This window comes from Bidens hawaiensis, unplaced genomic scaffold (assembly GCF_021521415.1).
Source record: "Bidens hawaiensis isolate Kalapana, Puna unplaced genomic scaffold, B.hawaiensis_p1.1 tig00024513_1, whole genome shotgun sequence".
Classification (NCBI taxonomy): domain Eukaryota; kingdom Viridiplantae; phylum Streptophyta; class Magnoliopsida; order Asterales; family Asteraceae; genus Bidens; species Bidens hawaiensis.
In genome coordinates, this window is record NW_027493878.1 from 261,002 (window position 1) to 282,040 (window position 21,039).

At 34.4% G+C, this 21,039-nt stretch overlaps 4 protein-coding genes and 1 non-coding gene across 6 annotated transcripts; 4 read left to right on the forward strand and 1 right to left on the reverse strand.

Moving 5' to 3' along the window:
• Nucleotides 1-1,016: 1,016 nt before the first annotated feature.
• On the forward strand, nt 1,017-3,901 carry LOC143569507 (1,4-dihydroxy-2-naphthoyl-CoA synthase, peroxisomal-like). Its single transcript, XM_077055395.1, has 9 exons — nt 1,017-1,310; nt 2,459-2,581; nt 2,687-2,788; nt 2,890-2,928; nt 3,008-3,106; nt 3,187-3,234; nt 3,320-3,415; nt 3,498-3,620; nt 3,710-3,901. Exons 1-9 carry the CDS (start codon nt 1,050-1,052, stop codon nt 3,824-3,826), a joined length of 1,008 nt encoding a protein of 335 aa, XP_076911510.1. The 5' UTR covers nt 1,017-1,049; the 3' UTR covers nt 3,827-3,901.
• A 302-nt stretch (nt 3,902-4,203) lies between these two features.
• Nucleotides 4,204-4,276, forward strand: TRNAK-UUU (transfer RNA lysine (anticodon UUU)). Its single transcript has one exon. It is a non-coding gene; the product is annotated as a tRNA-Lys (tRNA).
• A 792-nt stretch (nt 4,277-5,068) lies between these two features.
• On the forward strand, nt 5,069-8,328 carry LOC143569508 (ADP-ribosylation factor 2-like). Its single transcript, XM_077055396.1, has 7 exons — nt 5,069-5,099; nt 6,525-6,691; nt 7,239-7,309; nt 7,399-7,518; nt 7,711-7,829; nt 7,979-8,060; nt 8,129-8,328. Exons 2-7 carry the CDS (start codon nt 6,544-6,546, stop codon nt 8,132-8,134), a joined length of 546 nt encoding a protein of 181 aa, XP_076911511.1. The 5' UTR covers nt 5,069-5,099; nt 6,525-6,543; the 3' UTR covers nt 8,135-8,328.
• A 2,061-nt stretch (nt 8,329-10,389) lies between these two features.
• LOC143569510 (putative serine/threonine-protein kinase PBL10) lies at nt 10,390-14,911 on the forward strand. Of its 2 annotated transcripts, none has more exons than XM_077055397.1 (6): nt 10,390-10,467; nt 11,248-11,567; nt 12,262-12,397; nt 13,231-13,373; nt 13,483-13,606; nt 14,305-14,911. In XM_077055397.1, exons 1-6 carry the CDS (start codon nt 10,425-10,427, stop codon nt 14,733-14,735), a joined length of 1,197 nt encoding a protein of 398 aa, XP_076911512.1. In that variant the 5' UTR covers nt 10,390-10,424; the 3' UTR covers nt 14,736-14,911. The 2 variants fall into 2 exon arrangements, with proteins under 2 accessions (XP_076911512.1, XP_076911513.1); XM_077055398.1 differs by having other exon boundaries at nt 14,268-14,433.
• Nucleotides 14,912-17,722: 2,811 nt separating this feature from the next.
• On the reverse strand, nt 17,723-19,326 carry LOC143569495 (ubiquitin-ribosomal protein eS31 fusion protein-like). The gene is made up of 2 exons (XM_077055385.1): nt 18,962-19,326; nt 17,723-17,984 (listed from the first exon to the last, which is right to left on the reverse strand). The coding sequence occupies exons 1-2, from the start codon at nt 19,293-19,295 to the stop codon at nt 17,857-17,859; spliced, it is 462 nt and encodes a 153-aa protein (XP_076911500.1). The 5' UTR covers nt 19,296-19,326; the 3' UTR covers nt 17,723-17,856.
• Between the last annotated feature and the right edge of the window lie 1,713 nt (nt 19,327-21,039).

Below are 21,039 nucleotides of genomic sequence, written 5' to 3' on the forward strand. Positions count from 1 at the left end.
GAGAGAGAGAGAGAGAGAGAGTGAAAAACATTTTATGACCCCACCACACTTCCCCATACTGCCCCTTGGATACAGCCCCAACCCCTTACGAGTTACTACCCCAACGCTTTGTTCCACCTCCATACAACTCCATTTATCGCCGCTTTAAAGCTCACACTGTGTGGTCTCATGGTGTCTACTGCCACCGGAGAAAGACTAGACACCCATCTAAATATTATTGGTGTATTGTTAGAAAATTTTCAAGTTTTGGCTTTAAATTATAAATGGTTGTTATTTTTAAATTAAATTACTATTTTTTTCTTATATTATTTGTGAAGTCGTATAACTTGTTTTACTAATACATGGGTGGAATTCGGTGTAAATGAAATTAACCTATACAATATACAGCCAACTAAAGTAGTTACACTACAAAAATTAAATAGGGTAACAGAAATAACTTTGGTTCAAAACTGTGTGTATTAGTCCCAATAGTATTTTTCATTATAAAAAAACAAATTATCATGTTATTTGTTTTTTTAAATCACTCCAACAAGTAGAGCTACTGCCTACCGGTTCACTTTTTAAAATACCGTCTTAGTTATAATTATTGTAGCCGTTTTCGATATGATTCAATAGCATAAGAGTGATAGTTGATGTTTATGACCCTATAATCTCAAGTTCGGAAATGTACCTAACTGAGAGTTTTTTTAAAATGGTGAGTTTCCTCATTTATTACGTCCATAAGTTAGTCAACTCTAGAATGATAATAAACGGTCACAAACACGGTTGAAAAAAATGGCTATACTTATTAATGTTACAACTTGATAAATGTTTTATTCAATTATAGCAATTAAACGATTATTAATAGTCGATTAATATATGAACAATAATTGACAATTAACATCTATTTTAATCTACCCTTGTGCCACAGATTCAAACTATATCAAAAAAGTCAAAAGCAACCCATACAACATCTTATCTTATAAAGATAACATAAAATCTTTAACCACCATTCTCCAACTGCCATATATATACACCCACCACACTTTCCCTCCATTTTCACCACCACCATGGCTGCCGGAAACCACCGTGAAACTGACCTGACCACCGTCACAAGGCGAGTTGCTGCAGTCAGCAACCACCTCAGTCCGCATTCGAGTTACCCGATTATTTATTCGGGTACTTGTAGTGCTTCGTTGAACGATAGCTATCATCGGGTTCATGGGGAAGTTGCGAGTCACATTCCGGTTTGGAAAGTGGCGTGTGATGAAGACGGGAAGGAGTTTACGGATATTGTTTACGAGAAAGCGGAAAGAGAAGCCATTGCTAAGGTTTGACCCGAACACGACCTGTTTGACTTTCCTTTTCTTTTTTTTTAAATTGTTTTCACATATTAGTACTTGTTCAAAAAAGCTTGGGTTCGCGGCTCGGGCTCGGTAAAAGCTCCAATATAACTAGAAAACTTGATTTGAAATAACATGAGCTGATTGTAACCGAGCCAAACTCGTCCCAAGCTCGGCTCACCTCAGATCGGCTCACTGGCTTGATCTTAGGCTCGTTTAAATTCAAAACCGAGCTCGAGCTGTGGGCTCGCCTCATGAATAGCTCTAATTAGTACTATGAAATTACATTTTTAAACCAAAAAATATAAATTTATATAAACAATTATATTGTAATTATAAAATATTATGTCAAATGTCTTTTTAGTTCTAAATTTTGGCTTAAGAGTTAAGACACCCAACCAATTTAATTTATTACATAAATAAAATATAAAACATAAATAGCTTAAACAGGACTACCCGCGAACCTGAACAACTTGGCTAAACGGGTTCATGGGTTCTGTCTGAAACTGACTAGAACTCGTTTTATACCAAACCCATGAATTTCATGTTAGGTTCTTCATGTTCAAAAAGCTCGAGGCTCGAAGTTCGGGCTCGTAGCTCACTCGATAAAAGCTCGAATAAAACTAGCTAAAAACTTGATTTGAAACAACCTGAACTGAGTTGCTCAGTTTTATAACCGAGCCAAAATCAACCCAAGCTCGACTCGGGTCATGGCTTGGCTTGTTGGCTCGATCTTAGGCTCGTTTAACTTCAAAACCGAGCTCGAGCCTAGTTGAGTTGTCTCGTTTAATTTCGAGCTCGAGCTCGAAACCACCCTGGCTCAACTTGTGAACAGTCGTGTCGGGTTCCATGTTGTGTTAGAAATTTACACCCTTAGGCAACATTCAAATTTGGGGCAAGAATTACAAACAAAATAGAGTTAATACTAAATTTGCAGCTTAATCTATTGATTTTGACTTATGCAAGTACCAAGTTTGACTTTTGAAAGTCAAAATGTAGTTTCTTAATAAAGGATATTATTGTTATCATTTCATTTTATCATAGTCTACTTCTTTCAATGCTTATGTAGTTATGTGATCTTCGCTTAAGGGTTAAAAAATCAAACTTTATCGAATATCCGTCTTTGTATTTTGCAGATAACAATAAATAGGCCCGAGAGGAGGAATGCGTTCCGACCGCATACTATTAAGGAACTAATTCGCGCTTTCAATGATGCTAGAGATGATAGTACAATAGGAGTCATTATTCTCACTGGAAAGGTACACTTTTTATCTTGACTAATAGCTGTGAATTTGTTTATTTGTTTGTTTATAAGCTAAAACCGAACCTAAAACCAATGCCTTTTGAACATATGAGTGAATCAGGGAACCAAGGCCTTTTGTAGTGGTGGTGACCAAGCCCTTAGAAGCGGAGATGGCTATGCTGATTTCGAGAATTTTGGTCGTCTAAATGTTCTTGATTTACAAGTAATCATTTTCATTTCATGACACGTATCTCTTGTCAAACCCGATATTAATATTTATAACGTTATTAACTAGTTTAATAAGCGTGTTTTGTCGCATTATAGGTGCAGATTCGACGACTTCCAAAGCCAGTGATAGCTATGGTAAATTTAGCTGTTTACCTTTTATGTTGCAAATAATAATAATAATATATAATTGTGTCTATTTTTTTTATATAAAAAGGTTGCAGGCTATGCTGTTGGTGGAGGACATGTATTGCATATGGTATGTGATCTTACAATAGCTGCAGATAATGCTATTTTTGGTCAAACAGGTCCAAAGGTGAGCTGGTCAACAAGCGCAATTCATAGATACGCTTATATTTTATTACGAACTGTTCATTATTATCTAATGTCTAAAAGGTAGGAAGCTTTGATGCTGGTTATGGGAGTTCCATTATGTCAAGATTGGTGAGCTTTTTTATCTTAAAAACAATAAAAAAATAATAATAATTCGATTGTTTTTATAGTCGATTTTTATTGATGGGTTAAATAGGTGGGACCGAAAAAAGCTCGAGAGATGTGGTTTTTGGCACGGTTCTACACTGCTCAAGAAGCGGAAAAAATGGGACTGATTAATACAGTCGTCCCTGTAAGTTCACTTTCACTCATATAATCATCTATAAGACTAAAACATTTCATTTGCTAACGATATATTCTTAATCTCGTGTTAGCTTGAAAAGCTAGAACAGGAAACAGTTAAATGGTGCAGGGAGATCATAAGAAACAGCCCAACTGCCATTCGTGTGCTAAAAGCAGCCATAAATGCAGTCGATGATGGGCATGCGGGACACCAGGTATTCGCAGTTTTGTCTTCAAATTCGTTGTCGTTTTAGTTTTCTTTATTTTTTAAGTTAATTATAATATCATAATGATTGTCATTTAGGAGCTAGGAGGAAATGCAACTCTTATTTTCTATGGAACCGAAGAAGGTAACGAGGGAAAAACGGCTTACATGGAACGTAGGCCTCCAAACTTTTCCAAGTTTCCACGACGACCTTAAATTTATCGAATTCTTTACAATAATAATGATGATAGCTTCATTTTTGTACCGTTACATGTATTCGGAATAAGAGCTAATGCAGTTTTTATTTGGTATTCCATAAATTATAACCATTTAGTGACATATCCATCATTTTTGAAGTATTTTTCTTTTTCATGTGCGTACGATACTTTCAACTTCAGTTTATTGGTATGCACTTAACTTTGTATAACGGTTAAATTGAGGTATGTTGCATATAACGAAGAAATAAAGATATTTTTACATTTACCATAAAAAAAAAACTTTACACGTGACTTATATATGTGATATAAAAAGTATAATTTTCCTTTTATGAAAATATATACATATATATGTTAGAAAAGTTTGTCCTAACATGAGCCGTTCTAGCTCAGTTGGTAGAGCGCGTGGCTTTTAACCACGTGGTCGTGGGTTCGAGTCCCACGGATGGCGAATTGTTGTTATGTTTGTTTTGTTTTTTCACAAAACAAAAAAAAGGTAATGCATGTTGGGTGACTGGGTCTAGTTGAAAATAAACAGTTTACAAGCTTAAGCTTGACTTACACGAGCTTAAGTTCGGCTCAAGCTTGACTATGCAATGTGAAACTAATACATAGATTCTAAACGACGTAAAACTTATTAAATACACAAGAATTGAGCTCGGGCTTGATAATCGAATGGGCTTTATTTGAGGCTAGGGCTGTGCTCGAGCTAGAAAACGCTCAACTCGATTGAAGCTTAATAGCTTACGAGTGGCTCAACTCGTTGCACCCCTAACTTCTACATTTCTACTCCATTTTGTTTCTCAATTTGACATCTGTGATTTCTAATTGAATAATTTTACAAGTCATAAACGGATATTTGTCTTTTTAAAAATAAATTACAAGTGTATGTAATATATGTATCAGGAAAACAAACCATTAGTAACAAAGATTTAGACACCGATTACTCGATTAGGTATGGACCTCTTAACAGCTTTTACATACACACTCATATAGTCTTCATATTATATATTAAGTAACTAACAAAATAGAAGTGTTAAAACACATTTTGTAATACATGTATTAAGATAAAATGAAAATTGTTGATAATTTTAGCATAAGAAAGTGGTTTTAGTTTAGTTTGATTTAAACAAAAACCAAAATATACAAATATCATTTGCCTGTAGAAGTTAGCTTCCTTAAATGACCGTTCAAAAAAAATTACTATTAAGCAGGCAAAACCCTTTATGAGATCTTGTTTCTTCAGAATATTATCCCCAAAAGCTTTCTTTCAGGTAAATCGAATCTTCATTTCATTTCAATCAATTATACTAACAATTTACTCTCAAATTTCTCTTAATCGGCCATCAGATCTCACTTGTTGTTGCTAATCTTCGTGCAATTGAATAATTAGTTACAATTTCTTACAGTTACGTTATATATATGATTCATGTGCTGTGGATTTGTATATTGTTGATCTGCGTGTAGTTTACGAAGGTAGATCTACTGTGTAGGCTATTGTTTGTTCGAACTCATGCTCTTGTTATTGATTGAAATTAGATCGTAGCTTTAAGATCCGTTAAGTTTAGTTCATTTGGTTTTATTCAGATCCGATCGGTTGTGTGCTATGCAGTCAATATCGGTGGTATCTCGGTTATCGGTCTTCATGTGAAATATCGGTCAGAATATCAGTACCAATGATATCGGCGATATTGACCGATATTTCCGATATTAGTGTTTTGAGTCTTAATTTTCAACTTGTAGTGTTTAATGTTAGTGTTTAGAGTCTTAATCAGTTCCTACCTGCTACAATTGTCAGAATATTGGTACCGATAATATTGGCGGTATTGACCTATATAAGTGTTTTAAGTCTTAATTTTCAACTGTTAGTGTTTAATGTTAGTGTTTCGAGTCTTAACCAGTTTCTACTTGCTACAATTGTTAGTGTTTTGCAAGTTGCAAAAGGATAGTTTGTTAGTAGTAGGAAAGTATACTGAATTATAAGTGTTTATATATATATATATATAAATTCTGCGTGATATTAAAATTACCGATATCTCACCGCGATAACCGATATTTCAAATATCGGTCGAGATCGGTATCTGAAAATTTTCTTGCGTTAATTGCTTAGCTTGTGTGTGTGCTTATATGTTAGGAATTTTATTTTTTTTTGTGATTTCAAGTTTTGAATTCTGCAATGTATATGTACAGTGTCGTAGAACACTAGAACTTGCTAGGCGCTGGTCGGCTAGTGGGGTATTAATCGGGATTAATTAAGTGGAATTTTTATATGTAATTTTCAGTTATACACACACACATACAATTTTATATGTAATTTACAGTGTTTGGGCGAAATTTGGTCGGCGATTTGGTCACTAGGGGTGATATGGTCCGACTAGACGCATCTAGGGGCAAATAGGCCAATTAGCAACTGATTTGACCGGTCAGTTAAAATTTAGTTAGTTGACATCTGACTATTGACTAGTCGGTGATTTTTTTCTGATTCTCCCAACACTGTATATATATGATCGCTAATGTGGTAATCCATTTTAGATCTAAATACAGCTAGCGATTACTTTTGCATATACTGATATACATCCTCAGATCCAATATATTTAAACACTGTCTGTTAATATTTGTTTTACAATTTGGTTTTCTTGTTGCAGCATGATGCAAATTTAAGTTATTTATAATTTTATATGAAATGGTTTGATTTGTAGGGATCTTCATCAGCAAAGAATGGGGCTAACATTCACCAAACTCTTTAGCCGGCTCTTTGCCAAGAAAGAGATGCGTATCTTGATGGTTGGTCTCGATGCAGCTGGTAAGACCACTATTTTGTACAAGCTCAAGCTTGGTGAGATCGTGACAACAATTCCTACCATTGGTATGTCATTTCTTTCATAGATCAGTTAGAAATGCATGTAACATTTTCTATCTATTGAATTTGAATTGAATAAACTCTTTGTGCATAAATTTTCTATCTATTGAATTTGAATTGAATAAACTCTTTGTGCATAAATTTTCTATCTATTGAATTGGATTGAATGTTTATGCTTGTTATGTTGCATGTTTATTAAGCTTCAGGATCATGTTGTATGATTAACTGGTTTTTTTTTCCAAATGACAATATTTTATGCATATTTTGATAAGGACCTGGAATACTATGATCTTTATTATTAATAGTATTTAGTAGATATGTCTTAAAGTTATTATTTAGTAGATTATAGTTTTATTTTAAGTAAAGACTTGGATGTAAATTCCATTTAGAGGACGAACTTCTGTTACACTTCTGATCTATAATAGGCCATTAAACAACATAATAGTTGTAGCTGTGGGAAAGAGTTCATTAATTTTAGATACTTTATTATCTCAGTTTTGTATAAAGTGTAACTTGATGTTTCTTACCAGTGATATTATGTGGTTCTTTGCAGGGTTTAATGTGGAGACTGTGGAGTACAAGAACATCAGCTTCACAGTCTGGGATGTTGGGGGCCAAGACAAGGTAGGAATACTGTTTGACTTTTGACTTTGGTTTGAATTCATGGATGTTTATCTTATAAGAGTCATATTTATAAATTAATATATGTGCAGATTCGTCCATTATGGAGGCACTACTTCCAGAACACACAAGGTCTTATCTTTGTGGTTGATAGCAACGACAGGGATAGAGTTGTTGAGGCAAGAGATGAGTTACACAGGATGTTGAACGAGGTAATTTTATTATTATTGTCATCTTTAATGATGACAATTGTTGGCTCTGGATATAGTAAATTGTTATAAGTTGGCTTTAATTTATGTGGCAAATCATTTTTTTATTAAAACCTAAATTTTCAAATCATCTCGCAAGTACGTTTTGATACTTAACTACTATATGACTAGATTTCTGTACAATTTTAATTACAGGATGAACTTCGAGATGCAGTCTTGCTTGTATTTGCTAACAAACAAGATCTTCCAAATGCAATGAATGCTGCTGAGATCACTGATAAGCTTGGCCTCCGTTCCCTCCGACAACGCCACTGGTAATAATATTAGTTGTTTTTGCAATCATAATAGCAGTAACATGTTATCTGATTAAAAAATCGACAAAAATGTGTCTGTTACTTTATTGTAATACAGTTTGTCCATCATATATTAACCTCATTGGCGGTGGTTGGGTTGTATACCATAGGTACATCCAGAGCACTTGCGCAACTTCAGGGGAAGGACTTTACGAGGGTCTCGATTGGCTTTCGAACAACATCACTAACAAGGTACGCAAATAGACACTAATTGTTTTTGTGTTGTGTTGCATCTTTTTATTTATAACCTTTTGTAACAGGCATAGATCGCATGTGGATCTTGGATGCTGCGAGCTTTTGCTCTACTTTGTGTGCCGATATTTTGGTAGCAAATGTGTCTACTGATATAATGTTTGGTTGTATTGCAGTTACTTTTTAAAAGCATTGTCTAAAGTTTGTAACAGAGTTAATTTGATTGTTTTGTTATATGATGATGTTTCTTAGATAATAATTTTGTTCTTCATTCTTGGAGGCCAGTTTTGACGGTTTTTAGGTCGAACCGTAAGCAAATACCTCTTGACCATTTTAAACTAAAATTACAATATTGAAGGTTAAACCGTACCAAACCAAAGCGTTGCTAATTGATTGGTTTGGGTTTGGTTTCAGTTTGTACCAAACCAACTTAAAATAATTAGAAGTTAAAATGTATATAAAAAGTTACAACTGATTGGTATGTTTTAAAATTTTCTAATCAGACCGGTCAAATTTTTTTTTAAAAAGCTGACCATGATTTCGAACTGTTGACCGGATATGATAGTTTCAGTTTTATAGTTTCAAATCGAACCTAATACACTGCTACCTGTACTATCTGCCTTGATCTCAAATCATGGATGAACTGAGGAACCACATCAGCTCAGATCATGAATACGCCGGCTGATTGAAGAATATGAAGGCTACATGGTAACTCAAGTACCAATTGCAGTGATTGTAACTTGTTTGCTCGTGGTCTTAAGTGGAACTAGTATCGTAAAACTCGCTAGGCGTTAGTTGGGCAGTGGAATAGGGGTCTAGCGAGTAATCTGGATTTACATATGTGTGTGTGTAAACACCAAATTTCAGATATAAAATTTCAAATTTAACCGATTTTGACCAAATGACGATTAATCAACGACTAATCAGTGCTTAATCATGAATATTTAATAATTATTCTTTGAAAAGCACATGCCACAAAGCTCTTTTAATATAACTTTTTCACACCTGGCTTCCATGAAGGCAATATACTACTTTGACTTGTAGTCAACCTTAGTTCCATCATTTTCCAAATTTTATTATAAATAACTAAAAAAGCCTGCAGTTTCCGAAACTTACATAAACAGCCCCTCATCAAAATCATTTCTATCTTTTGTTCTTGCATTATCATCAGTTATCTAGTAAGTAATAAGTACAACTTCCTATATTGTCTTATATTTGAAAAATAAATTAAGGTCTTGATATACCATTTATAATTGTATTTGACATAGTAGACCATTATAAAAATAGTAAAAGACGTAGATATATAATATTTGAAAATCAACTTAAAAGGTTTATAAAGTCAAAACTCATTATTTATGATATGCACCTAATCTTTTTTAATAGTGTTGTAAAAATTGATAGACGCTAGTCGGACAGTAGGAGTAAAGACTAGCGATTAGTGGGGATTAACAGGGATTATTCAGATTTGAAATTATATATAATTTGTCAAATATACATATCTTGAGTTAGAGGATTAGAAATACCGACCAACGTGCTTTCTCTTCACACCCTTACAGTTAATAAATAAAAATAATAATAATAAAGTAGAGTCAGGTTAACGTACAATAATCCTTAGCGTACGCGAATCACGCTCAAGGCAAAAACAAAACGCTCAAAGCCAAGATACAAAAACGCTCAAGAAAAGCGTAATACGCTCAAAACGGGTTTCGTGAAGAAAAAAAAAAGATCTATTAACGATCCAAATATGTTTTTGTTCAGTGAATCAATGATTAATTGGGTATGCATTGATGATTATGAGATATTAAGATGTGATTTCACGAATCAATTTAATGAATTAGATATTTTTATACGTTAAGAATTATTGTATTCTATCTTTTATGTAATAAAGTAAATACCCCGACTCACTCTCCTAATAACCAAACCCGCACTTAATTACAAGTGAAAGGAGAAGGAGTAATAATAATATATGGGTTGAGTTAGAGGAATAGTTATGTAAATTGCTGATTCTCACTACTACTCGTTCTTCTTCTGAAAGAAAACCAAGTCAACCAACTTTCAGTCTCAGTCTCAAGTCTCAACAACCAACATCTTTATATAAATTAATAAATAAATCCACATTTTATTTATCTCTCCATCATTCAACCAACAAACAAGTTACTGATTATTGTTGAAGCTGAATCAATCTCCATCGTTTTTCGAGTTAAAGCGCGTCAGATCCGAGAAGGATTATTATTATCTCGAAAGATCGGATTTGATTTTGATTTTGTTGAAGATATGTGTGTATTTGTAGCGTTTAAATAATTAAATGCAAAGGAAACGGGTACTTGTACTTCTATTGTCATCTAATTTAGGGTTTCTTTTGTGATGGGGATTTGTTGGAGCGTTCAGATTAAATCAGTTTCCACTGGTAATAATAATAATAATACTTTCTTTATTATTATTATTATTATTATTATTATTATTATTATTATTATTATTATTATTATTATTATTATTATTATTATTATTATTATTATTCATTTACGTGTAACTTGTTTTCACTTAGAAGAGCTCGAGCTCAACTCGTTTCTACCTCTTTTTCTTAAACCAGTCGTTTTAGAGCTTGAGCTCCTTTATTAAGTTGTTATTATTATTATTATTATTATTATATTTTGGGAAAACTTTAAACGAGCTTATGTCGTGTGCAGTTCCTAAAACAAGTCAAAGCTCGGCTCGTTTTGAATTATGAGAGCTTGAGCTCAGCTTGTTTCAACTTTTTTTAAAAAAAAATACTCGAGCTCGGTTCATGAGTCGTTTTTACAAACTCGAGTTCGGCTCAGTTTTTCAAGCTCGGACTCGGCTTGTTAATTTTTTATTAGTTAATTTATATACAAATTTTGTTATTTTTATAAAACCTTAAATAGTGATGTTTAAGTTTTAATCAAAGAATTGGTTTAATATATATTTGAAAAAACCTTAAACGATCCTAAGCTCGACTTGAGCTCGGTTGTGTAGTATGAAATTAACACACAAGGCTCGACCTCAGGATCGATAACTAAAGGAGCTTTATTCGAGGCTCGTGTCGTGCTTTTTATCGATCCGATCTCGAGTAGCTCGTGAGCAGCGCGGCTCATCTCGTCTCGTTTGCTCCCCTACTGATCAATTTCTATTAATTCACTCACCCAACAAACTGATTGTGTATATATAGGTTATATATCTAAAACTGGAGAAAAGAATGGAGGTAGTAATTTAAGTAGCAAGGTTTCAAGTGGTCCGCAAACGCAGACGCCTCGAAGTGAAGGTGAAATATTGCAGTCATCTAATATAAGAAGCTTCACTTACAATGAGCTTAAAAACGCCACTAGAAACTTTCGTCCCGATAGCGTTCTTGGGGAAGGTGGGTTCGGTTCGGTATTTAAAGGGTGGGTTGATGAGCATTCGCTTGCGGCTTCAAAGCCTGGAGTTGGTATTGTGATTGCTGTAAAAAGGTTGAATCAAGAAGGCTTTCAGGGTCACAAGGAGTGGTTGGTTAGTTCTTTTCACTTTCTTTATCATCTGTTATTTTAAAAAAAAATTATATTAATGAAATATGCTTAAGATCATTCCAATGTATGCATCAAATCACCAAAATGGTAAAAAATTTGATGCAAACCATCTCCAATCAAGATAGAAAAATGTTGTAATTTTTTGTTGTTACACTATCTGTCATTTCATTATAGCATATCCACCGAATTTGGTGTAAGACTATTTATTGGTCGAATTTTCATAATTTACATACTTTTTAAGTATTCAACATACAAAATAAAAAGTTATATACAAACATATATTTTGAAAGAAAATTTCTTTGAGACTTCTTATACGAGTACCATTTTTTATAATTATTATCAGTATGTGGATTAATTTATTTTGCAATAGTTAATAATTATAAGACTAACATAATAGTAGTTCTTTTCAGTTTACTTTTGTAAATATATTAATTTACTTGTGACAAAGTAATGTTTAAAAATTAATTATCTTGTGTAAAAATATGTTAGATACATGTCTCATGTGTGACTAAAGTTTAAAGTTTGTGAGATGATGTTATTAGTTATTAGACTGCCTTCAGTTTAACACACAAAAACAAACTTGTATTCTTATCAAATCATTATCCAAAACTTTGAATATGTTATTGTTTTGTCGACATATTTTAGCTTCTAAAAAAATGAATATTGGGCTTGTGCAGGCAGAAATAAATTATCTTGGACAATTACGCCATCCCAATCTTGTGAAATTACTTGGTTATTGCTTAGAAGATGATCATAGGCTCTTGGCATACGAGTTTATGCCAAAGGGTAGCATGGAGAATCATCTATTCAGAAGTAAGTTAACAATGTTTCTTATTTCTATACATGTTTTTACTTTACATTTTGCAAGTGGCATTTTTGACCCATTTAGTTATGATTTATGAAAGGGTCGATTTGGGTTGCGTTTATCTTTAAAGTATTAAAATAAAAGGGGTCAAACTGCACGAAAGAGGAACGGGGCTTCATTTTTCCTTATTTAAGTGACCAACTTCAAACTTCCAAAATAGGCTCATTATCGAAGCACACTTACATTTTTATTACAGTTTTTAGCAACCAGTCTTAGTTTAACCGATTTAGTCAATAATCGGTTGATGTGACACTTGTTGTTTGACTTGACTCCATGTCAGCCACATCAGATGTCACATATGCAAGAAATGCTTACGTGGAGAGAAACAAAGGATAAATTTGTTTAAAAAAATGATATTTTGTTAAAATAGTTATTAAATTTCTTGTCACATGACATATACATATATAAGAATGACAAGCGAGATTCCAGATCAATATTGGAAAATCAGCCAAAGAAGTGACTGCTACTGTTTAAACATGTCCATCGTTGCTATAACCGGTAATAAAGCGTAACATGGTTGCTAAAATCAGTAATAATTTGTAAGTTGGTTTCTAAAATCATTAATGAATTGTAAGTTGGTTTCGTGCATAGTTTAAAATTTTCTGCTAAAAGGTTGCCTCATATAAAACAGCTAATGAAGCATCCAAATGGGTTGACAAGTCAAAAAGTTTTCAAAGATTTCGATAATTATCGTTTTTCCTACTCATATCTGATCCATCGTGCAACTTCTAAAATCTCTAAATAAAATTTAATATCAATACACTCAAATGTAAATAAACAGGAGGTTCTTTCTTCCAACCACTTTCATGGCAACTTCGCATGAAAGTTGCTCTCGGTGCTGCAAGGGGTCTTGCCTTTCTTCACAATGCTGAAACAGTGGTCATATACCGCGACTTCAAGACTTCAAATATACTACTTGATTCAGTATGTCTGTTTTAATGAATCTTTAAATCTTACTCATTTAAGACCTAAATTTTATTAGAAAACAAGATGATGTGATTATGTGTACTGTGTTTGTTAATATGATTAACAGAATTTCAATGCAAAACTATCTGATTTCGGAATGGCAAGAGATGGGCCCACTGGTGATAAAAGCCATGTTTCAACTAGGGTTATGGGAACATATGGATATGCTGCTCCTGAGTATCTATCCACAGGTATGTTTTTACTAGGATTTAATTTTCCTTGTAGTACGTTTAACTAGTTAGTTTTACGTATATGTACCAGTTTGACCCGTTTTCTTATAAAAAAGTTGTGTTTCTAGCTCAAATTTGTCAACTACAAAATGTAGCCAAATGGGAACGGGTGGATTTAGGGGTGTGCATGTGCATGAGGTGGTTTGGGTCTTGGGCTGCCAAAAACAGAAATTTCAGTTTTTTTGAGTTTTGTTCGGTTTTGCTGTTTGGTGAAAGTTTTTGGCCGAGAAAAAATTGGCCCAAAATAATGAATTTGGGTAACACTATATATTAAATTCTTATTAATTACGTAAAATTCAAAATGAAAATTTATGAATTGTGTTCGGTTTTAGATACATGCAAAACTGAAATTATACCGAAAGTTTGGTTTATATGAAAATGCAATAGCAAACTGCAGATTTTGTTTGGGGTTCGGTTTTTTCGGTTTGATGCACACCCCCAAGTCGGTTTTGTCTGAAATGGGTCACGCGAGTTGAAGTTGCCCATATCTATATGTAATGTAAAATTATGGCCTCTTTCGACTAGAATCCATGTTGGCCCGTTACCGCCCATCTTGTAATGGATGAATTTCCGGTTTATACTCTCTCCTCAATAGTATATTTAATTTTCCTTTTCTTTTCAGTTCATGTTTGACAACTTTTATTTATATATTCATAAAGGTCACTTAACCACAAAGAGTGACATCTACAGCTTTGGAGTGGTTCTTCTTGAAATCTTATCAGGCAAAAAAGCAATAGACAAAAACCGACCAACTGGTGAACAAAACCTAGTCGAGTGGGCCATACCATGTCTAACCAACAAAAGAAGAATCTTTCGGGTTCTTGACCCACGAATCGAGGGTCAATATTCACTTGGCCAGGCCCTCAAAGTAGCCACCCTTGCACTTCAATGTCTATATATGGAACCCAAAATGAGACCAAGTATGGATGACGTGGTGTCCGAATTAGAACAACTTCAAGACGATGAAAAATGTGAGCGTAAGGACCCACATGTGGAGCCCACAACTACTAACAAAGCACGGTCATGTGGGCATGAAATCGGGAGCAAAATGGTTGCTTATCCCAGACCTTCGGCTTCCCTTCGTGCTTGAGTGTACGTTGTACGTCAACGGGTGTACTTGGTATATAGTTTTTTTTTCTTGTTGTATTGCTATATGTTTTGCAAGTGGTTTGTAATGGGTTCAGAGAATATGTTGTCTTTTACTAGAAACACTGATTAATTTTGGTGATTATGTTTAAAGTTTATCAACTTGGATAGCTTTGGATAGATATTTGTGTTGTAGATCCAAGAGAATATAAAAGAGAATCAGTATTGTTTAAAAAGTCTCATAATAATAATAATAATAATAATAATAATAATAATAATAATAATAATAATAATTTTCTTTTGTTCAATTTAACTGTCCATAACTTTGAAAAACATTATACATGATAAAACTTCACTTGCTAGAAAAACTAGTGAAGCATAACACTTCTAGCAAAAAAGACTAGTAACTCTTTTAAAACCGAGTTACGCCGTAAAAAGCCAATGACTAAAACCCGAACATTCGTATTTATAAAAGGCAACAAAGACTAGGAAAGCATTGTGGCGGATTTCATCTAACTAAGATAACTATTGTTGTGAAAAATTGTGAGCCTTGGGAACATAATGGAAGAGATGGTACAATATGTTATGAAAGACGCATTTGTGGTAGATTTCATCCAAGTTAACCATTGTTGCATAAAACGACACGTCATAATAAAATGATTATAATCGAAAACTTATTTTTTATGGAAATTATGTCAGACTACAACGGGAGAGGCAATTGCAACACATGGGCCGGCGAGCTTGGCAAAAAGGGCTCACATTTAATACCAAGTTAAGTGTATTATAGTGCGGTTAAATGTCTTTACGGGTGTGGATTGAGATGACATTGTATGATTGACTACAATAACAAAATAGTGGAGTCAAATGAGGAGCATCGCGTAGACATGCACAAAAAAACCGGTTCCGGAACCTAACTGGTGGAACCGAACCGGAACCGGTTCCAGTTCCAACCCGGTTGGAACAATACCCGGTTTGGGTATTTTTGTACCCGAAAATCGTACCCGGTTCTCCTATTTGTATGTCAGTACCAGTTCCAACCCGGTTCCTACCCGGTTCTTAATTGGAACCGGTTCGGTTCGTACCCGGAAAAACCGGTTCCGACGGGTTTTTTTTGAAGGGTCAAACAAAAGTCAAACTAGCCGTTGGAACCGGTTCCAACGGTAATATAGCCGTTGGAACCGGTTTTTTAGACACCAATTAGCCGTTGGAACCGGTTCCAACGGTAATATAGCCGTTGGAACCGGTTTTTGAGACAATAGATCCGTTGGAACCGGTTCCAACGGTAATATAGCCGTTGGAACCGGTTTTTGATGCCCAAACCTATATATAACTTGTTTCCATTAAAAACTAACTATTACAAACCTATATATAACTTGTTTCCTATATTTAAAAACTAACTATTACAAACATTATTAAAACATAAACGATACTAAACATAACAACTAAAACATAAAAAACAAAGTCCGTCGTTTTAATCCGGGAATACTTATTTTTGGGTTGTAGAGCCGGACGACTCTCCCACTTCCGTTTTTTTAGCTTCCAATCTTCTTTTCTCTCGACAATACTTATTCGTATGTTTTCGTAATGTCGAGTTGGACCCTGCTTTAAGAAACTTCGAGCAATATTTGCAACGTGCCAACTCATGTGAGTCAGTCATGAGACACAAATCGTAATGAACCCAAACATCGGGGTATCTTGTTGTTTCGATCACCATAACAACGTCATCATTGGTTGCCATTTGTTGTCGGTTTAAGGTTAATTGTGGTTTGGAGTGTGTTTTATAGTTTTGGAAGTGGTTTAACAAGTAAACAAACAAACCTTGCTATTTATAGTAAGAAAATAACCTATTTATAGTAAAAAAAACCAGTTCCAACGATCAAAAACAGCTATATAGCCGTTGGAACCGGTTCCTAACGGCTCTAATATTTAAATTTCAAAAAAAACCGGTGGAACCGGTTTTTACGTAAAAACCGGTTCCGGTTCATACCCTACCCGGTTCTTAAAAGTTCGCATATCTGGGCATCAGTTCGGGTCGGGAACCGAACCGGTTCTTGATTGGAACCGGTGCCATTTTACAACCCGGTGTGAAAAAACCGGTTTGGAACCGGTTCGGGTTTTCCATTTTAACCCGATTTGTGCACCTCTAGCATCGCGTGCTATGGCAGTCACATAAGCACCCTTTAACACCAAGCATGTTGTGATAGTTTACGCGCCTATAGTCCCATAATATGGTCTTAGTAAAACCCAACTGACCAACAGTTCCCATTGATTAATAAAGTTCTAACCATACACACTTAAAAATCATCTTCTTCAGTTAAAAGAATGTTGTAAAAAAAAGGTTTCATTTATCTGTTTAAACCATCCGGTTTCGTGTTCTCAAAACGTTTTCAATGGCTCTGTGATCATACAGAGTTTCGGAATTTAGCGAGCAAATGAAGACAAGAAAGTAAAGAACTAGAGCGTTCTTGAAAATTTTAAAAGAGCAACAAAAACTGAAATTAAACAAAATTGGGAATGTAATGATCTCAAAGAGACACTTCGATAAAGAGTACCAAAAAATAAGCCATCAAGAAATACCGTCACTGGTTTGTGAAAACAAAGCAAATGATCATAAAGTTAACATGCTTAATTTTCATAACAGATAAGCGACATATCATGATGGTTGATCCCTTGGTCCTCTTTACTGTAGTGTCTCCCTAGGATGATGACATCTCAAATTCGATTGATCAAATGTCTATCATGCTTCTAAAGTTCTCAAGAACATCCGATTTTGAAATACCTCGTCATTTTCAATCATTAATAAAACATGAAACTCAAAACAATGGGGATTAAATAACATCGTAGCAATCAAAGCTTTGTAAAATTCAAGTTCAATACTTCGTGTCAGTTCGTATTGCAATAAACCAATATAACCAGAAACAGAACCAAAATAAAAACATGTAAGCTTTGGCTCAGTTACAAAAACCAAAAACAAATAATTTCCATAACAGCAGCATATAAAACATTCAAATTTTATAAAATAAAAAGGCAACATATTAATCCAGGTTCACCAAAACAAAACAAAATCCAAAACCATCCATAACATATAACAAATAACAAAACTCAAAATTAAGTTAACTTAAACCTCAGGCCTTCTGGTAAACATAGGTCAGCCCACACTTGCCACAATAATGCCTATCAAAATGATTCGCCATAAACGTCCCGGCACCACACTCCGCATTCGGACATTCTTTCCTCAACCTCTGCACTTTACCTGCATCATCCATCTTATAACGCTTTAATTGAAATACACATAAAACTAAATAATAAAAATTTAACTGAAATATAAATTTTACATAACATTATATTGCGCACCTTAAAATGTTAAAATTTAAATACATATAAAACTAAATAATAATGTTTTAACTGTAATATACATTATCCATAACATTATATTGTGTTATATATATAATGTTGTAGTTGAAATATACATAAAACAAGTTATATACATCAGTGTTTTAAAAACCAGCCGGTCGAATGAACTATTAATATCGAGTTTCGCATATCATGCTGATATTTTGAGTCCGGCATTTTTGAGTGGTTTGCTAGAACATCAAATCGCAGTTATTTCTAAAACACCGAATTTAAGCCCAAAAGATTTTTAATATATTTAAAGTATTAACACTGAAATGAGTTTACTTTTTGTTTATATTTTTTAAAAACAAAGTTTGTATAATTTTTCTTACTATGGATTAATAAAATCATATACATTTTGGTTATTTTGAGTAGGGGAGCATACATGCCGAGCTCGGACTCAAGTCGCTTAACTTACACAGAGCTCAAACTCGCATTTCAATCTCTATTTTCAAAGAGCGAGTTCAACTCGTTTTGAGCTCTATTTTCCAAGCTCAAGCTCAACTCATTTACTATTTATCAATTATATATTAAAAATTACAATTATTTATATATATTTTTTCTATTACAATTTTATGTATAAAATAATATATATTATTTTAATAATTTTTTCATAACCTTATATATATAAAAATATATAAACGTCAGACTCCCTAGCTTGAGCTCGATCACTAACTAAACGAGCTCACTTTTAGGCTCGGGATCCTCGAAATCGACTAGCTCACAATCTCATTTACATAATTAATTTTGAGTTTAAATTGCATTTACATAATTAAAACATAAACTATCCAACCGGTTTATAAAACATTTAAATACAAACATATATCTACACATTACCTGAATCATCCACTTTATAAAACTGCAACACACTCAACTTGACCTTCTTATGCTTATGCTTAATCTTCTTAGGCTTCGTGTACGTCTTCTTCTTCCTCTTCTTCGCACCACCTCTCAGCCTCAGCACCAGGTGGAGTGTCGACTCCTTCTGGATATTATAATCCGCAAGCGTTCGGCCATCTTCAAGCTGCTTACCAGCGAATATTAGCCTTTGCTGGTCAGGTGGGATGCCTTCTTTGTCCTGGATCTTGGATTTGACATTCTCGATGGTGTCTGAGGACTCGACCTCGAGTGTTATGGTCTTGCCCGTTAGGGTTTTCACGAAGATCTGCATTTTGGCTGCCTGCTGCTAGGGTTTGGTGTTGAAGAGATGGTGCTGGTTTATAGTGGTAGGTGTTTGGGCTTTTAAGTGTGGATAATGAATCAATGGGTCATGTTGTTAGATATTGAGGATATAACCATGGTTTTAAATAGTAACAAGTCAATTTTTTTTGGCCCAACCCGATTCGTGTTATAGGATGAATCGGTATAGGGTAGAGGTGCATAAATTGGGTTTTTCTAATACCAGGTTCCTTGTATGTAGAGGTGTACCAAAAAACCGGTTTCATAACCGGGCCCGACCCTACCCTACCCGCAGATAGAGGTGCACAAAAAACCCGGAACCGGACCCGAAAAAAATAACCGGAACCGTTTTTTTTATACCTGGGATACCCGAAACCGGAACCGACCCTACCCATAGGGTATGGATAGGGTATGCTTTTTGAGCTCAATACCCGTACCTGGAACCGTACCCGATTTTTACCCGGAACCGGTCATACCCCATACTCATACCCGGTTATACCCGATAACAATTTTCTAATACCCAAAATAATATATGAGTTTTTATAATATATATTTTATGTTTACTTCACAACTTTTATGTTTAAGTTTTTTTAAAATGCATATTATTAAGTAAATAATTTGTACTTAAGTGGATTTATGGTTTTTTGTAATATAGTTTAATTATTTTATAAATTAAAAGGTAAAAAGAAAATTTTAATTTTAAGCAAATTTAAAAAAGAATAAATAATTTACAAATTCAAAACCGGTATTAATACCCGGTTCCAATACCCGAACCCGATTATACCCTACCTGAGTACATAGGGTTGAGTTTTTCTCGTCAATACCCTACCCGAGCCCTACCTAATTTCTCTCAATACCCGATTTTCCAATGCTTGGTCATACCCGAAACCAGTTTCATACTCGAACCCGGGTATTAGAAAAACCTGATTTGTGCACCTCGGCCGCAGGTACGGACCAGGCTTTGGGTTCCCTCCGGAATAGTATCTAGAATCGGAATTGACCCAGAACCGGTTTCGCCAATACCCGGTCAAAACCCGACCCTACCCGAAACCTAAGAAAACTCAATGGAACCGGTCAAATACCCGACTATACCCAGAACCAATTCCTACTCGGACCCGATATTGACTTATGTTGACCATATCCGAAACTGGTTTCTACCCAGTTTCAGTTCTAAGAATGCCCGGTTTGTGCACCTCTACATGTATGGAACCGGGTTTGAGTATAAATGGATATTAGAAAATCGGGTGCTAGTTATATCGGGTCTAAGTATTGTCTCTAAAAACCATACACTATGTACCGGGTTCGAGTCGGATAAGTGGGTTTTATATGGTTAGGGTATTGGAAGTTGTTTGGGCTTTTGAATGTTAGTATGGGTTCAATAAATGGGCTTCTGATTTTGAGATAGAAAGTCTAGAGGTGTACAAATCGGTTTCTAGTGGGCTATAAATTGAATTGGCACGGTCAACTTTGGTTAAACACAAGTTAGGCTAAAAATTGGTTTAAAATGGAAATGATCTGATTTGAGTCTGAGCTCGAATAGGCTCGAGCCTGGCTCATTTAATTTACATAGAGCTCGAGTTTGATTCATTTCAATCTATATATCTAAAATTTGAGCTTAGCTCATGTTTAGCTTTTAAAGCTCGGGCTCGGGCTCATTTAAGCTAGGTATTTGAAGATGATCGGCCTTTGAATATGGGTAATGAATGGGCCGTATTATATGATATGGGCTTTTTGGT

Excerpts from the sequence above, each read along its gene's own strand:
- LOC143569507 (XM_077055395.1), top strand. The coding sequence starts at position 1,050 with ATGGCTGCCGGAAACCACCGTGAAACTGACCTGACCACCGTCACAAGG. Across the intron at positions 2,582-2,686 it reads TCATTATTCTCACTGGAAAG|GGAACCAAGGCCTTTTGTAG; the intron begins GTACACTTTTTA and ends TGAGTGAATCAG. Across the intron at positions 2,789-2,889 it reads TAAATGTTCTTGATTTACAA|GTGCAGATTCGACGACTTCC; the intron begins GTAATCATTTTC and ends GTCGCATTATAG.
- LOC143569510 (XM_077055397.1), top strand. The coding sequence starts at position 10,425 with ATGGGGATTTGTTGGAGCGTTCAGATTAAATCAGTTTCCACTG. Across the intron at positions 11,568-12,261 it reads AGGGTCACAAGGAGTGGTTG|GCAGAAATAAATTATCTTGG; the intron begins GTTAGTTCTTTT and ends GGGCTTGTGCAG. Across the intron at positions 13,607-14,304 it reads TCCTGAGTATCTATCCACAG|GTCACTTAACCACAAAGAGT; the intron begins GTATGTTTTTAC and ends ATATTCATAAAG.
- LOC143569495 (XM_077055385.1), bottom strand. The coding sequence starts at position 19,295 with ATGCAGATCTTCGTGAAAACCCTAACGGGCAAGACCATAACACTCGAG. Across the intron at positions 17,985-18,961 it reads TTATAAAGTGGATGATTCAG|GTAAAGTGCAGAGGTTGAGG; the intron begins GTAATGTGTAGA and ends TGGATGATGCAG.
- LOC143569508 (XM_077055396.1), top strand. The coding sequence starts at position 6,544 with ATGGGGCTAACATTCACCAAACTCTTTAGCCGGCTCTTTGCCAAGAAA. Across the intron at positions 6,692-7,238 it reads GACAACAATTCCTACCATTG|GGTTTAATGTGGAGACTGTG; the intron begins GTATGTCATTTC and ends GGTTCTTTGCAG. Across the intron at positions 7,310-7,398 it reads ATGTTGGGGGCCAAGACAAG|ATTCGTCCATTATGGAGGCA; the intron begins GTAGGAATACTG and ends ATATATGTGCAG.